Below are 17,205 nucleotides of genomic sequence, written 5' to 3'. Positions count from 1 at the left end.
AATTTAGGTTTTGGTTTTGTTTTCATCTGGTGAACTGAAAGGCTCAGGAAACCCACATTTGATCTCACGAAGCGTCCTCATACCAGTTTCCCTCTCTATAAAATGAAGGGTCTGGACAAGATGAGCTCCATGTTTCCTTCCAGCTCTGATAATTGAAGACTCGACCAGGTTTCAAGCTGTGGTATCTCAGTGGCTACCAATGCAGGCACTGAGCTCCACAGACTCGGTTCCTGGCTTCCACCTAATGGCCGGGTGACCTTGAGCAAGTTACTTATCTCCCTGAGCCTCAGTTTTCCCTCTTGCATGATCTTATAAGGATTAAATGAGCTACCTCCTGTCAAGAAGTCAGCATAGAGAAAAGGCGCAGTAAGTAGTAGTCATCACTCCATCAGCTGTGTATAATTGTCTTATATATATGTAGACGTCATAAGGAAAACACATCAGAAAAAAAAAATAGTTGTTTTCTAGGAAATTCCTTTAAGGAATGAAAATGTGAACATCTTCAATGTCCTTTTGACAGGTATCCATTACCACTGACTTAGTGGTCTACACCCAAATAAGTGAATAAAAGATTACAGAGCCTTTTATAGTCAGGTAATGTCTGTTTCTTCAGCCTGGCAGCAATCAGTCAATTGAAGAGTCCACTACAACTTACCAGAGCTCCGGTTAAAGACAAAGATACTCAGGTAGGGGCACCGCAGGCTAGTCGGATGCTAGGCCTTTAATAAATTAAAAGAAGAGCATGACATTGAGAATTGCATAATTTAGGGAAGATATAAGATTGGCACACCTAGAAAGGTAACATCTAAAACAAGCCGTTGTTACATCCAGAGGCAATTAGTTTAGGCCTTGGAGGCTGACACACCTGAGTTCAATTCCCAGTTCCTCCACTTACTGGCTATCTTTACCTTTTTGGATTTGTTTCTCTATAGTGATCAGTACTATGATAAGGCTTGGGCAGTCACAGATCCTCTCCTGAACCAGATGCCTCTGAGAGTCTTACTCTGGCCTCCTCTAGCTACAGTCTTCTCCACAGAACAGGAATCTGTGGAAACTTGGGGACAAACCCACACTTCTTCTAGACCACACTCCTTTTACCTGAAGCTCCAGAATTCCCTGTATTTAGACCCTTGTTTCCAAGACCTCGAAAAGAGTCGTCACCAGGCCTATCCTCCCAAGGACACTTGTCGTAAAGGCAGCCATTTGTGGGAATTGGAGGGGGGCAAGAAACATGTGGATAGAGTGTGGACATGTGAGGAAGTGAAAAGAGAGGAGGGAAGAGGTAAAAGATGCTCTATTTATGGGTTTTTTAAAAGATTTTATTTATTTATTTGACAGAGAGAGACATTGAGAGAAGGAGCATACGCAGGGGGAGGGAGGTGGGAGGAGGAGGAGGAGGCTTCCCACTGAGCAGAGTCTGATATGGAGCTCGATCCCAGGACCCTGGGACTATGACCTGAGCCACCCAGGTGCCCACTATTTATCTTCTTGCCCAAGATCTCACAAACATTTGGGGGAAGTTCCCACAATAATTGTGCCGTGTTGGCTACATGATGTACTTTGTATAAAATTCCTTGTACAATGTCTGGAACACACCAGACACTCTTTATATAGTAGGCTATTTATTATTACCTATTATTATTTTCATCATCATGAGCCAGGTGAGTGCTAAAAGGTTTCTGCAGTTTCAATCCTAACTGCTTAAATGAAAGTAGACATGGCTTCCTTCAGCAGGGGCATGTCAATGACTTGCTGATGAACTCAAGAGATTTCACTTGAGACTGGTTTACCAGAGAGTCAGGAAGGAAGTCTGCAAATGCTTCAGGAAAAGCCAGCATTTGTGAGGAGGGGAGGAGAAGGGCGATGAACTATTTCCACTCAGGCTTCTAACAGGCCTCAGGCAACTATAATGGCTCTGAAATAAATGATTTTGTTTTTGGAAGAAACCAGCATTATATCGGATCCATTCAAATATTTTGACCTACAAGTTTATTTAACCATGAGCTCCTTCCTAGAGGACCTTATACAGTTTTCTAAATTTTAGTTCTGATTTAAATAAGACCAGTGCTTCCAAAGGGAGTTTTGCAGTTATTAAAAATGGAACAAAAAAAATCTGTTCATAATTTTACGGTTATACTCAGTATTCAAATATTTCTGGTAAAAGGCTCAGTGGCTTCAGTGCCTTAACCTCCAACATAATTAGACAGGGCTGTTGGCTGATAATACAAAGAGACATAATGAAGCCTGTCTTAACAGCAAGAGGACCTGAAGTCTCATTCCATTGATCCATCCATCTTCTAGAGCACAAGAAGCACCCACACTGGACTTGCACCCAGTGGGGAGTCCACATCCTTCCCCCTTCCCCTCCCTTGCTCTCTCTCTCTCTCTCTCACTTTCAAATAAATAAAAAAACAAATCTTTATAAAAGTATAATATGAGGGCACCTGGGTGGCTCAGTGGGTTAAGCCTCTGCCTTCGGCTCAGGTCATGATCTCAGGGTCCTGGGATCAAGTCCCGCATCGGACTCTCTGCTTGGCAGGGAGCCTGCTTCCTCCTCTCTCTCTGCCTACCTCTGCCTACTTGTGATCTCTCTCTGTCAAATAAATAAATAAAATCTTTTTTTTAAAAAGTATAATATGAAAAACGACAAGGAAATAGCTAAAAATCTCCCTTATTATTTTCCCTCACAAAAATGTTGTCTACCACTTTTTCTTTCATTTTTATTCTCTTTCTCAGGCCCACTTCCCTGTCTCTCTCCCTTACCCACTAGAAGTAAGTTCTGAGACTTTAACAGGATAGCCCTGGAGGTGCTCTAACAACTCCCCACCCCGTAGGAAAACTGTGGGTGCTGTGGGCCCACATCAGTCTGGGGTTTGGGGGCCATTTTGAACCTCCCTCCAAGTCCTCCCACGTCAGCAAGGACGGGCAGAAGCTGAGGGCATCAGAACCAGAGGGTGGTAGCTGAGTGAGTGGGAGAAAGTGGTTTCTATGTCTCTGAACATCCACATAGGTGACCACATATGGGAGAGTTCTCATTTCCCAAAACAGAAGCTTTGTTTTTTCATGGTCTTCATGATGGCAGGGCTCTATTTATCCACCTACTTAACTAATACATTGTGATGAGGGATAAAGAAGTGTGATATGGCCCTTATTCTCGAGTTCATAACCTTGCTGAAGACAAGGGAAAGAAGAAATTCTATGAGAAAGGCAGAGCTAAGCTGAGTGGTGATGAAGGGCAGTAGATGCTCAAAGAAGGGACAGCCAAGGAAAAGCTGGTTTGGAGAGGAGCTGTCCTTGAAGAGGGACGTAGGCTGCATAGACTGAGTGAGATCTGATATGCTTCTGAGAAGGGAAGATGTTCCTGTATCAAGGAATGGCTCCCCTCCCTTGGTCCAGATCCTCCCAGACATCTTGAATTTAGAAGGCAAAATGGAAACACATTTTCTCCTTAGTTGGCCCTCCCAGGCTGCTATGATTTAAAACAAACATCCCCACTGTTTTCAGCATGAATTGCATCTATACCTATTATTTCTCTCTTTAAACATGAAAAGGCTTAATCAAATAATGAGCAGGGACATTTCTGACTTGTCCTTTATACATCAACATTCCTCTCACATGCTGCTTCAAAGATCTCCAAAGCACTTTAGAAACTATAATACAATGAAAAATAAAAATTGAACACATGGAGAAGACAGCATTGGTAATAGAGATATGAGAAAAAAAAAAAAAAAGCGAAATTCTACTGTTAGCCAAGTCAGGCCTAAATCATCTAATGGATCTGAAATGTGCACATCCGTGCATGTAAGCACACATACCTGAGCCTTTAGCACGCTGATGACAACTCTGGTTTCGGCATCTGCAGTTGGCCAGCATGGATGGGTATAGAAAGAGGTCTTGTCAATGAAACTCATGGTCATGTGTTCTTGGCGGGTATTTCCCTTACTGTAGGCATGCTGCATTGCAGATTACCTCCTATGCCTGCAGCAGTGACCACTTCGGCCTGCAGACCTGCTTTAGCTGTGCCCACTTAACACATGCAAGTGGACAGCAGGAGCTGCCTGTGCCAGGCTGGGGCATCTGCCACCAATGGTGGGCGAACCTCAAGGACTCTATTTGCTCTGACTGCACAGACCTTGCCTACGTTATTCCTCTTCTTTGCACCTTGCTTCAAGATCATACGCAAATGGTTGTCATCATTTGATTGTGAAATCAAAATTACCAAACAGAAGATCTTTGCGAAGTTAGACCAAAGCATCTTAATATATGATACTATCTGCGGATCGCACTTAGTCTCCATACAATAAGGAAAAGTGTAGACACTGTGGTATCGAAACCCAGAAACACATTCATATTTTATTTTTGATTGATGTACCAAGAAATCCTATTAATATTATCATCTTTAGCGTTTATTAATATGAATGATATGATTTTTTTTACTCCTGGTATTACTTTACAATTTATCATGTACTTTCGAGTTCACTATCGCGATTGATTTTCTTCCCCACTCCTATTTCATAAATGGAGAAACTGAAGCCTGGGAAAGTTAAGTGATTTTCCCAGGATGACACAACAGTAACGGAAACTGCAGAAGTGCCTGTGGATGTGTGTAGGCGTCGATCCTTGAATAGGTTCTCCACCAGTGATGCCTACTGAAACATATCATGGTGTTTGTAAGTACTGGGAAGAAAAATAACCTTAGAGGAAGCACTGTGAAAACAAGGCATGAGACAGGCAGGTAGGTGGTCACTGTTAGTGTCACTTGCTAGTGCTTACTCCTCTACCCACCAATGGTACAGGTCCTGAAATTACCACCCACCCCCCTACCCGACCCCATCCAAGTCCCTGATGGTCTAGCATTGAAAGCTGGCTAAATAACTGAGAAGTGTGAATCTAGGCCTCTGACCCAAGGCCTTAGGTGGAAAGTTTATTACATGTTAATATAAATAACATATTTTTATGGATAATAACTGTATTTTCCAAAACAAAAATAATGAACAAAAAGATTGGAATTGCTTTACATTTGTACAAGCCTCCTTTATTTCCTATAGCCTCTGGGAAAACTCCACTTTATACCTGCACAAGAATAAGAGTATAAAGGGTCACTAACTCCTTGGTATTATTATGAAAACTGTTTTGACCTTATGAACCCCTTGAAAGTGTCTCAGGGACCTCAGGAGTCCCCATACTACACTGTGAAGTTCATGAGATGGAGAGGCTCTGTCAGCTGGGTTGGGTGCTCTCCAACATCTCAGAAGACTGCGGATGGAGACCATTGGTATTTTGAAGGTTTCGACATTACTCCTTACACTAACTGAAACCTCCCTTATCAAGTGAGCTAGAGTATCTAATGGTGATGAGGAAGAAAGATCTCTGGACGTTGAAGGAGGACAGGGACAAAAAAAGAACTAGCAGTACTCTGGGCAGCCACCAGCAGGAGGAAGGATTTGGGCTCTTGGAGAGTTGTGAGGAAAAGGAGGAAGGCCTTAGCTATCTGCTTTCTTTTAGGCCAAAGCCAAGTATTGAGGGCCTACTATGTGCCAACCCTCTGCTCTAGGCCCAGAGGCAGAAAGGAGTCAGAGAGAATTCCCAGCCTCCAGGAGCCTACAAATTTCCAGTCAAGTATCAGTTTTACTCAAGACAGACCCCAAAATAACAACAGTGATGACCACAGAGTCTCGAATTTGAACTAAGCTTTCTGCTTTTTAAAGCACTTTCACAGATTATTTCCCTTGATGCCCTCTTCCATAAGACTCCTTATTGTTTAAATTCTGATTTTTAATAAAAGTTAAAAAAACAAAACCAACCACCAGTCCCGGAGCAGAAGACATTACTTAATTACCTTTGAGGAGTCAACTGAGCAGAGTAGGAGACAAAATAAAAGCACGGGGATAGGATTTCGCTCATCCTCTTGCTCAACTAAAAGAGTAAAGACTCTTTTCATTTTGGTGGCAACAACAGCTTTAGTGAATTAGAACAACCCGAACCTACCAGAAAGAATGAGAGTAAACCATTCAGCTAACCCCAATGGCCAGGGGGAGGAGGAGCGGGGAGCCGGCAAATCCCCTTACTCACCGAAATGGGCCCCTTTTGTGTGATTTCCTGCGGAGGCAGCAGTCAGGGCTGCTATATATACAGCGGCACTCCCCCTCGGCCCTCACAGCACCCAGCCAACGCCTCCTGCTCACTCGCTCCAAAATGGGAAAGGTAAGGGCCGGGTATCTGAGGCTCAGGGTGGGCCCCGGCTCAGCCTCTTCAGCGGGGGCGAATCTCCTCATGCTCCCACATCTTCCATTTTGCAGATCACTTTCTACGAGGACCGCGGCTTCCAGGGCCGCTGCTACGAGTGCAGCAGCGACTGCCCCAACCTGCAGCCCTACTTCAGCCGCTGCAACTCCATCCGCGTGGACAGCGGCTGCTGGATGCTCTATGAGCGCCCCAACTACCAGGGCCACCAGTACTTCCTGCGGCGCGGGGACTACCCGGACTACCAGCAGTGGCTGGGCTTCAGCGACTCCATCCGCTCCTGCCGCCTCATCCCCCAGGTGAGTGTGGCTCTGTCCTCGTCTCTGGTCTCTTTGGAAGTGAAAGCCATGAACAAATATCATTCTTCAACCAAATCATTCCAACTGGAGAACAGAAAGCAAGAGTGAGCCCATTGCCTGCACTCCAAAGGAGGAGGTCTCAGATGGGAAGCCATTCTTTGTGAACTCTGTGGCTTGAATTTTCACATTCCCAGATTTTTGTATTTTAGATGTAATAAAAAGAATTAAAAAGCCAAAGACTAATTGAGAGAAAACAGCACATCAGGAAAACAGAAGCTGCCATGTGTTTAAGATATAGCTCCCTAAAGTCGTCATTCTGAGTGGTATCCACTCAGAAATTATATATCAAAACTTCTAGATACAATCTGGGTCTGTTTAATTGATAAAAACACACTTGCTTGCTTTGGCTCACTTTTCCTTTTAATGATCTTCCTGGAAAAGATAGGCCCTGTCTTCTGGTTTTTATTCTAATTTCATGGTCAGTATTTATTAGCTCGGTGAGTAGTATAAACTAGAGGGAAGGCCAACTCCAAACTGAAAGTTGGGGATTGAGTATTTCCTAGAGAGTAATTTGCACAGTTCTCCGAAGAATGTGCTGGAGTGTGGAAGGCATGGGCTATACTGTCCTCCAACCTCAATGGAGATGATTTTTGCTGCTGAGGGAAATGAAGATGGCAAGGAAAGAGACCAGAAAGGAAGCTCAAGGGTCAGATAGGTTGAAATCTGAAGTGACACTGAGGTGATCAAAACAGAGACAAAGAAAATGTGTCATCTTCTTTTCTACAAAAGCTTAACAATCTTATGTTCCATGGTGTACACAAAACCAAAAATATTAGAGAAAGTCGCTAAATGTTGATTCTTTTTCACCAGAGTACTAGAGCAAATGGGACTTTGCTTTCCAATGCCTTACAATTTTCTTCTTCGAGAAGGACCTTCTGTAATAATAAGCCCTAACGTGATCAATTTTATCTGAGACAAACCTTAGCTCCCAAGGACAGAACCAGGTGGATGGCACTGAAAGCCTGCTGAGGTCTGTCCCTAGTATAGCCCAGAAATCATCAGATGCCTGGTGGGGAGGTGGGGAGGCGGTGGCGATGGGAGCAGGAAGGCTCGTTAACATGCAACGTGATTGTTCTGGAAGCAAACCCAGACTGCAGGAACTTCTGGGCTGGTGGGAGCAGGGAGGTGTAGGAGATAAAACTTTAATTTCTCTCCATCTGTCTTCATTCTACCTTTTCTTTTCTGTCTGCCTCCTCAGCACTCTGGCACATTCAGAATGAGGATCTACGAGCGAGATGACTTCAGAGGACAAATGTCAGAGACCACAGATGATTGTCTCTCTCTTCAGGACCGCTTCCATCTCAATGAAATCCACTCCCTCAACGTGCTGGATGGCTGCTGGGTCCTTTATGAGATGCCCAGCTACAGGGGACGGCAGTACCTTCTGAGGCCCGGGGAGTACAGGAGATACCTTGACTGGGGGGCCATGAATGCCAAAGTTGGTTCTTTCAGACGAGTAATGGATTTTTACTAAAGTGTTTATGTTCTCCACTTTTCTCCTTTAGAATCCAATAAAATATTTAGCTTGTGTTTCTGGCACTATGGAGTCCTGCTTTTCTTTAAATCTATTAAAACTTTGTAAACAACAATGGCATTTAGCCAAATATAATGACAGAAGTTTTCATGGCTGGAAATGATGTCTTATAAGGGGGATAAAGTAAAGGGTATCATTGCTAGTATTCTTTTAAAGACTAAACCATGTAGGCTCAGGGTTCAATTCAACTGGGCTAAAGACATTTATGGTTAGTCTTAAAAGGATAAATCTGCAGCTATAATGTTAAACTAGGACTTACTATAACACTCCAGGCTATCCTTATAGTTTATCTCCATCATCTTTTCTATATAGTCCAAATCTTAGCTAATGAGGAAAGTCATCTCAGTATCTAGACACTTCCTTTAGATTCAAAAACAAATGAACAGACTTGTCACCCTCCCCTCTTGCGTTCTTTATCCTTCTAACAGCAGGCAATTCCATGTCAATACCTCATTCCTCCAGGAGATTTCCAGTGCAAATAAAATTCTCTGTCTTCTTGTATAGAAGAATTTCAGGATGTCTACCAAAAACCACATACACATAGGGAAATTCAGCCTCCCTATCAGTTTAATAGGAAGTAAAGAATTATGACCATACCTGGAAAGTAATACTAAATGGAAAACAAGGAATTGACATTTACTGGAGAAGTTTGTTTGACTGTATGTGTGTTTCCTTTGGGGATATTTATCCTCCAGGAATGAAGTTCGAGCCCAAGTCCCATATTCTAAGTCACTTCGTCGGTTGTAGGTTAGAGCCAGATTTGAATCCAGGAGCTAAGACAGAGGGGAAACAAGATCAGTTCCATGACTAACAGAGTCCATGAGACAAATAAAGGAATTATGCAAGACTAGCCTAACTATTCCCAGTACTGAAACCGCAAGGAAAGTTTCCTAGTAAAGAGAATACTGAGCAAACAACATCCCTAATAGCATCCTGCAGTAATTAAATATGGCTTTTTTGTGTCTGTTTCTTACAAAGTTCCACAACGAAGATGACAGTTTCAGGTTAAAATCTATCTAACGTAGCCCATTGTTTGAGATTTTAATGAAATGGCTGAAATGTCTTCTCACATGGAGGGGGAGCCTTGTGTAACCACATTCTCTGACACATACGTATTCAGTATCTCTTGTGATTCTGGGAAGGGAATGAGTTATGTATGCTTTCCCCAGTCACCCTATACTCTGAACTCCTGCTTTGGATGGGTCAACCTGTCTTCTCCCATGTGACCCACATCATGCAGGATAAATTTGGGGGGGGGGGAGATATAGCTCCTTTTCCTTGGGCTCCTGAACCATCTCTCACATAAGACATTATGTAAGCAGCCAACATCATTACAGAGATGGTGAGGGGAGTTTAGATCACAGAAGTACAACAATATCAAATTTAATATTATGTGGCCATGCTCTAAACAATCTGCAAGCTCCAACCTGCTGCTGGGTGGCCTGGTTTCTTTCTCATTCTTGCTTGTCTCTCCTTTGTTCTTAGCTGTTCCCACATGGCTGTTCATTTTTTATAGTCTCTTTCCTTCCCATGCTTTCCAGGGCTCCATATCGACCATCCATGTGGCTTGTGAACAGAACACGCATCTAATTTGTTGCTTAACCTGAATCATTTTTGAGAGCAAAAGTGTGTGCTATTAGGGATTATAACAGGGCAAGAGGCATGAATCAGAAGTGTTCAAGGCAAACTGGTTGCACATGGTTAGGCTATTTATAAAAGTTCTTTGCCTGGAAAAAAAGTCAGATTCTTGAATTATTTGCTATTGATTTTTCCTAAATCCCAGTTCTTCAACCCTTAAACTCCCAGCACTAGTGTTGGCTTCCTGGAGACATTAGCCAGATTTCTCTGTTTGCCAGTCATAACGTAACAGACATAAATTGGAAAGCCAAAAGCTTCTTGCAGTGCTGAATGTTACTTTATTTGTTTTGTAGGCATAAAAATCACAGACTTCGGACCTGGAAATGATCCTAAAACACTGGAAGCCAAAATACATAAAATCAGAGATCCTGGATGTCACTGATCGTTTTTTTTTTTTTCCTTAAAAATTGTGTTTCCATTCCATCCCAGGGGAACAGGCAAAGAGAATGGTATTTTCCCTCTAATCCCAGCATTAAAAACAATGAACAGAGGGAGGTGGGGCATGGGCAGAGGGGGATACAACCAAACCAGCTCCTCACCTATGCCTCCTCCTTCTCGCCTTCTGCTCTAAAAAGTACCCACTGGAACCTCAAAGAGGGGAAAGGTCTGAGAGGAAAGCAGTCTCCAAGAGAAATGGGAGAAGGGATATCCTACAGGATCCCACTAACCTTTTCCCCATGAAGATGAAAAAACAATTCAAGATGACCCCCGTGTCAGCCTGTATTCCCTATACACACCAGTATATCCTATATAACCTAGTTTATAGTAAGTCCACATGTTGAATCTTTTTTTTTTTCAATATGGAATGTTTCAAGAATTTGCATGTCGTCCTTGTGAAGGTCCATGTTAATCTTCTCTGTAGCACTCTCATCTTAGTATGCATGTTGCCAACGTGAGCATCAGATCCTAAATCTTTTTCTTCCTTTTCCCCTCTTTTCTCCCCTTGAACATATTGTGTCTTTTGGCCAATCTAATCTTATGTAAGAACCTCTAAGCAAAGAAACTGAAGTCATCCCATGAAGAAGGGCCACAAACTGCTCTATTAAGTTGTACCCTCCAAGGTTATCCCTCATTATGGCTTCGCACCTTGCTGCCACAGGGTTAGGTCTGGATGATGCCACGGTCTCATTCCCTCCCCTCCAGACCTTAGGGGTTCCAATTTTCTTGTGGGTTTGTTAAAATACAAATGACAATCACATCCACCTGTCGTTTGAGTGAGAAGACATGTACTGCTTTTCACCCCAAAGCCAATTTGATCCAAATGGAAAGCCATAGGAGTTCAACAGAGGTGGGTCATTGGTTGCCCCCTATCTGCTTGTTATCTGTTGAATAGTCATCAAAGACAAGCTGAGAAAAAGAACTCAAGGCTGGTGCTGTGACCGTGATCCTTGGTGTCTCCCTCAGCCTCGTTTGGCATAGTTTCGTCCAGGTAGCTGCCAATCAAATGACCGCATCTCATCTAACCAAGTTTGTGTGTGATACAAAGGCTACACTAGTTACAAGGAAGCAGGAAGGTGGGTGTTAAGACCAACAGCTGGCTGGATCTCAGACACTAGCAATACTCTAGAATTGGCCACTGCTATTGTGTTATTAATTTGACATCTCAGGAAACAGAAAAATTAGACACAATGACCAAGGAACCGAAGGTTTAGAAACATTCCTGTTTTCTCTCTTTTGCATACTCATCTCCCCTGTTCTAAAGGCCCATTAAATAGATCAAATGCAGAGTGCTTGTGTCATCCTACACATTGAAATTTGCAAATACTGAACTTTGATGTGAGTGTGTATGCCTGATGTGCTGAGCATTCAAAACAGGTCCCATGGGCTATTATAACAATGGATTTCAGACCAGGGAATAACATTCATAAACTCCAGGCATTTACTGAGTAGCCTTTGTGTGCCAGTTCATTCTGCCAGTTAGTGAGAATACAAAAATAAAGATGGAATAGTCCCGGCCCAGAAAGGGGGTGCCTTCATTTATTTCAAGAAACTGATGTCTAGACAAAATAATTAGATAAGTAATAATTACCATTATAGTGGCATAAGGAAGATGCTTGATAGAACCAAGTTGTCAGTATTAAATTCAGCCTGGAAGAGTAGGAAAGGTTCAAGAAAATCTTTAAGAGGAATTGATACCTGAGATGAAACTTCAAAAAAAGGGGGGGGGGTAAAATCTCTCTGGGTGAAAAATGCAGAACTGATATCTCAGTGAGAAGGATCGGTATATTTAAAAACAAGAGAAGGATAGCATAAACTTCCAGCTGTAAGATGAATAGGATCTGGGCATCTAATGTACAGCATAGTGGTTATGGTTAGTAATACTGTATTATATACTTGAAATTTGCTAAGAGAGTAGATTTTAAATGTTTACACACATGCACACACACAAATATTAATTATGGGAGGTAATGCAGGTATTAGCTTACACTATGCTGCTAATTACCTTGCAATATATAAATGTATCAAATCTATATGTTGTATACCTTAAACTTACGCAATGTAATATTTCAATTATATCTCAGCAAAACAGGAGTGGGGGTGAATGAGAAATGTGAAAATAACATTGTGCATTGGGAAACAAGTTATCCAGTGTGACCCATCAGGAAGTCTGGAGACAGAGGATTTCAGGTCAACGGTGCCATCTAAGGAACCAGTACGCGATGCTAGAGACAATACGAGCCAGTGAAGCGTTTCAAGCAGGTGAGCGGCTACCCTAGTTCAGGCTCTACAACAAAAACACCAGGGACTGAATGACTTCAACATACATTTCTTTCCCACAGTTCTGGAGGTTGGGAAGTCGGAGATCAGGGTCCTAGTAGATCCAGAGAGAGGAAGCAAGCTCTTTCCCATCTTTCTAGCGTCTAAGAACACTAATCCTACCATGATGTCTCCACCCTCAAGACCTATATCACTCAAGGCCCCATCTCCAGACATCACCACAGGGTTCCAACATATGCCTTTGGAGGGAACACAAACATTCAGGCAAGAGCAGTGACATGACTTGAGGTGTTCTGATTCTGATCACCCCGGCAAGCTGGCAGAATGGAGTTTTGAAGAAGGCAAGACTGGACAGAGTTGGGAGACTGTGGACAGTCCAGCTGAGATATGATGAGAGTCCAAGAAAGGCAGCTGCAGGGCCAGGTGATGGGGAGGGGAGATTGGAGACGTAGGTACAGGAAGGGAAGGCAGGAGCCCTAGGAGAGAAAGAGAAAGATCCAGAAAACAAAAAACAAGAACAAACAAACAAACAAACAAAAAACCCATGACTGAAGTTTAGCATTCAGCATTTTCTGAGATCTTCACCTCTTTTCCTGTCTAATCAACACTATCATTTAAGTATTTCTGGTTTGATTCTCTCATTGTATGCATATAAAACTTTGTAGAACAAAACAGAGAGTCTTCTGTCTACATGTTTAAGGAAAATAATGTCTAAGTGCTAATAAAACATTGGCTGGGGATGGCTACACCACGTTTTTCTTACTAAAAGGAAAAAAAAAAAAGAATAAACCAGAACAGTGTTTTTTAAAGTTTGATCCAAGAGTGATGTGGTGCTGTTTGGAAATCAAGATTACCGGAGTCTTTTCCACATGTAAAGACACAAAGTTCTGGGAGAGGATAGGACCAATTTGCCGTTTTAACAAGCACAGGTGATTCTTCCTGCACACTAGAGTTTGAAAGCCACTAGATGATGTCTAAAGTACCCTCCACCTCTACTTTTTTTTTTTAAACTAAAAATGGCTTTATAGCAGAGAAAATTTTCAGGCATCTTTGAGAGGATTGACTGTGTTTGGAGATAAACAGGCTGAAGTCAGCCTTAGTAATGTTGCACTGTTAGTAACACGGAACATTTACTTAATGCTTATTTGTGCCAAGTATGTGCCGAACACATTATACACATCATCCCACTGACTCATGTCAATGTCCTTCAGCCGAAGACCACCCAAACACATGGCACAGAACAAGCTGGGTTTATTACTTGTTCAGGGAATGCATGGGGTGTCTCAGCAAAGGGTATTAGCAAAGGATATTATTATAGGATTTGCACTTTGGTTGGGTGACTTGGGGAAGAGTCTAAAAAAGCTCACTCTAAATAGGGTGTTGTCAGAACATGGGGGTAATTTCATGATTGACTATCTCAATAAGTCTACTCATGGCGGGGAGCAGGGGGGTGGGGAGCCTAGAAGGATAAAGCTGCAATTGATAAAAAAGGAGCAGTTAATCATAAGGACGGAGAGAGGGGGTGTTTGGTATTGTGTGGCTGCTGCAATGACTTTGTTTTTGCTTGTGCTCAGACAAAATTATGAATTGGCCTTACTTTGTCTCATTGCATCAGAGTCTCAGAGTAACCTTTCCTGAAGCTAGTATTCTGGGAAACTCTTTATGCTTAACAGAGGAATAGCATGGCTTAGCTCTGAAAGCCAGGCCAGCTTCTGAATGCAAATACTTCTCTCTCTCTTTTTTCCCCCTACTTCCTTTTTCAACTTACTATATCTCATGATACAAGTACTATGAAATAACTCAGACTCTGAGAGACTATGTGGTTTGCCATGTTCATGTGGCCACTAAGTGGACATTCTGAGTTTATGAAGCTTTACTACCTCTCTCCAACCCTGGAAAGGGGAAGCACTCCAAAAAGCAATACCCTTCTCAGTTTGGGACCCACTGATCATAGAAACCTTCCCCTTGGTTCTTATCACAAGCTGACTTCCAGGGGCTGATTTCTAGTACCTGAAGCAGACCCAGCCAAGGAGGAGTTAGTAGCTATGTCTTAAAGCATCAGGTCACCACAGCCAAAACTAGTAAACATCAGAATCCAGATCTGTGTCCTGCACTAGACTGGCAAATCATATAGAGAAAAAAGAATTGGGGCGCCTGGGTGGCACAGTGGGTTAAAGCCTCTGCTTTCAGCTCAGGTCATGATCCCAGGGTCCTGGGATCGAGCCCCACATCCGGCTCTCTGCTCAGCGGGGAGCCTGCTTCCCCCTCTCTCTCTGCCTGCCTCTCTGCCTACTTGTGATCTCTGTCTGTCAACTAAATAAATAAATAATAAAATCTTAAAAAAAAAAAAAAGAAAGAAAGAAAGAAAGAAATAATTAAGTTACAGTGATCTCTGCCATCAAGGGAAATTGGTCAGTGTTTGTGAAATTCTACATCACAGACAGCCTCCGGAATTGCGGAGCACATCCATAAAGGCATAGATTTTTTTCCCCCAGAAAATACATGGGATATAATGGAGTCATATCCGTAGAGACATGAATTTCAGGTCAAAAGTTCAGATTGATGTGCTGATAAATTTAGAAAACACTAAGAATGCAAATAAAAGCAAGTCTAGGGACTAAACTAGGACATATCCAGAACAGCGTTGGAATATACCAGAGAATGAAGGCAAACTCTACAGGCATTTCCACTGAATGCAGCACGTTAAAGGGATCCATAAAATCCCCTTACTCGCCCCCGGGGGCCTCTTTTGTGTTGTTCTTGCCAACGCAGCAGCAGCCCTGCTATATAGACCCGCGGCGCTCCTGGCCCATCGCACTGAACTCGCACATCCGTGTCAACCAGCCATGGGGAAGGTGAGCAGGATGCAAGTTAAATAAAAGGGGAAAAATGCATCTACCCCAGATCCTTTGGAAGCCACTGATTTAATTGGGACTCACTCTTCCTTTGCAGATCACCTTCTACGAGGACCGCGGCTTCCAGGGCCGCTGCTACGAGTGCAGCAGCGACTGCCCCAACCTGCAGCCCTACTTCAGCCGCTGCAACTCCATCCGCGTGGACAGTGGCTGCTGGATGCTCTATGAGCGCCCCAACTACCAGGGCCACCAGTACTTCCTGCGGCGCGGCGACTACCCGGACTACCAGCAGTGGCTGGGCCTCAGCGACTCCATCCGCTCTTGCTGTCTCATCCCCCAGGTAAGCCTCACCTGTTCTCCATCCCGCTGCCTGCCGGTCCTCACTGTATTACTGACCAGTGAGGGGGAGGGAGGTTTTGCCATTAAAAGCACTTAAGGGGTAACGTGGGCTTTAGCTACTGCCTAAACCCCAGATAGAGAAATGCACAAAAACGGCAGAGCATACAAGAATTCACTGATGGGAAGGGTCTGCTTTATTGTTAATTTTTGCTCCCATTGTGTCCATTACAATGTTGTCTGTAACAAATGTACTCTCACAGTGGGATACAGAACACAACTTGCCCGTGGGAAGCTGGGTGGACATAAGGAGGCTGTATTGCAAACAGATTCATTTTAAAAACTTGAGATTGTAAAACTGCAACTTTAATTAACAGTGAAGAATAGGTGATGAATGCTTAGATGGGTTCCACTACAGACTAGTAAAAAATGGAAACTCTATTGTTAATAGAGGCTATTCAAAGTTTGTGTCCAACTTTGGAAGCGGTAGTTGCCCTTAATTTGGAAAAGCAGTTGAATTCTGGTTCCAAGTGACTATTTAAACTAATTTTCATGGAGTTATGTGACTTTAGAAGTCCAACTTTAGTTATAAGTTTGTGAGATAACACTCCTATTATTCTAAAAAAGATAATACTCATATTAAAAGAATATTAGTCAAAATGCTTCCCATTTTTGCCCTAAATATATGTTTGACATATCACCTAGGAATCAATGGACATTAGGGAATGAGGAATCAAGATAGTTGAATTCTTGATGGGCTCTAACCCAGACTTTGAACCTCTTACAATGTAGATGTCCTATATGAAATACAAAATGAGAATGCAAACATGTCTTCAAGGCCAGTAGAACACCGCTCCATACACAACATACCCAGGCATGTTAGAGTCTCAGGCTTTCACCTGGGCGATCCTGTGCCCCCACCTACCAAGTTCACTTGTTTGGTTGCTTCTCCCACTCCTTCTCTTGGTGGCCCGAGCAGGCAAGCTCCCACAGGCTGCGGCTGTATGAGAGAGAGGACCACAAAGGCCTCATGACGGAGCTGAGCGAGGACTGCTCCTGCATCCAGGACCGCTTCCGCCTGAGTGAGGTTCGCTCCCTCCACGTGCTGGAGGGCTGCTGGGTCCTCTACGAGCTGCCCAACTACCAGGGGCGGCAGTACCTGCTGAGGCCCCAAGAGTACAGGCGCTACCACGACTGGGGGGCCATGGATGCTAAGACAGGCTCTTTGCGGAGGGCGGTGGATTTATACTGAAATAGGTTCGCACTACCATTTTCTCAATTTGGAACCTAATAAAGTATTTAGTCTGTATTGTTGGCAATTGCTGACTTCTGTTTTTCTTTCACCGTGTGCCGATTAATTCACCTGTAAATGCTCCCTGCTAAAGGTTGAGGAGCGACTAAGTGGGGAAGGGTCAGTTCTAGAAGCTCTGCAAGGTAAGAATGAGTCTGAAACAGGCTCAGAAGGAGGGGCAGAAAGAGGAGGTAGCCTGTGTAAGAAAGAAAGGGAAGTCAACATAGCAAA

General features: G+C 43.3%; 2 protein-coding genes and 1 non-coding gene across 3 annotated transcripts; 2 read left to right on the top strand and 1 right to left on the bottom strand.

Moving 5' to 3' along the window:
• The first annotated feature begins 6,168 nt into the window (after positions 1–6,168).
• On the top strand, positions 6,169–8,134 carry LOC116597536 (gamma-crystallin B). Its single transcript, XM_032355381.1, has 3 exons — positions 6,169–6,204; positions 6,300–6,542; positions 7,801–8,134. Exons 1-3 carry the CDS (start codon positions 6,196–6,198, stop codon positions 8,074–8,076), a joined length of 528 nt encoding a protein of 175 aa, XP_032211272.1. The 5' UTR covers positions 6,169–6,195; the 3' UTR covers positions 8,077–8,134.
• Positions 8,135–10,568: 2,434 nt separating this feature from the next.
• LOC116597996 lies at positions 10,569–10,674 on the bottom strand. The gene has a single exon (XR_004288907.1). It is a non-coding gene; the product is annotated as a U6 spliceosomal RNA (small nuclear RNA).
• A 4,631-nt stretch (positions 10,675–15,305) lies between these two features.
• On the top strand, positions 15,306–16,992 carry LOC116597538 (gamma-crystallin C). The gene is made up of 3 exons (XM_032355383.1): positions 15,306–15,347; positions 15,445–15,687; positions 16,663–16,992. Exons 1-3 carry the CDS (start codon positions 15,339–15,341, stop codon positions 16,933–16,935), a joined length of 525 nt encoding a protein of 174 aa, XP_032211274.1. The 5' UTR covers positions 15,306–15,338; the 3' UTR covers positions 16,936–16,992.
• The last annotated feature ends 213 nt before the right edge of the window (positions 16,993–17,205 follow it).

This window comes from Mustela erminea, chromosome 8 (genome assembly GCF_009829155.1).
Source record: "Mustela erminea isolate mMusErm1 chromosome 8, mMusErm1.Pri, whole genome shotgun sequence".
Classification (NCBI taxonomy): Eukaryota; Metazoa; Chordata; class Mammalia; order Carnivora; family Mustelidae; genus Mustela; species Mustela erminea.
Note: the sequence above shows the minus strand (reverse complement) of the source record. Positions and strands in the feature narration are given on the sequence as shown.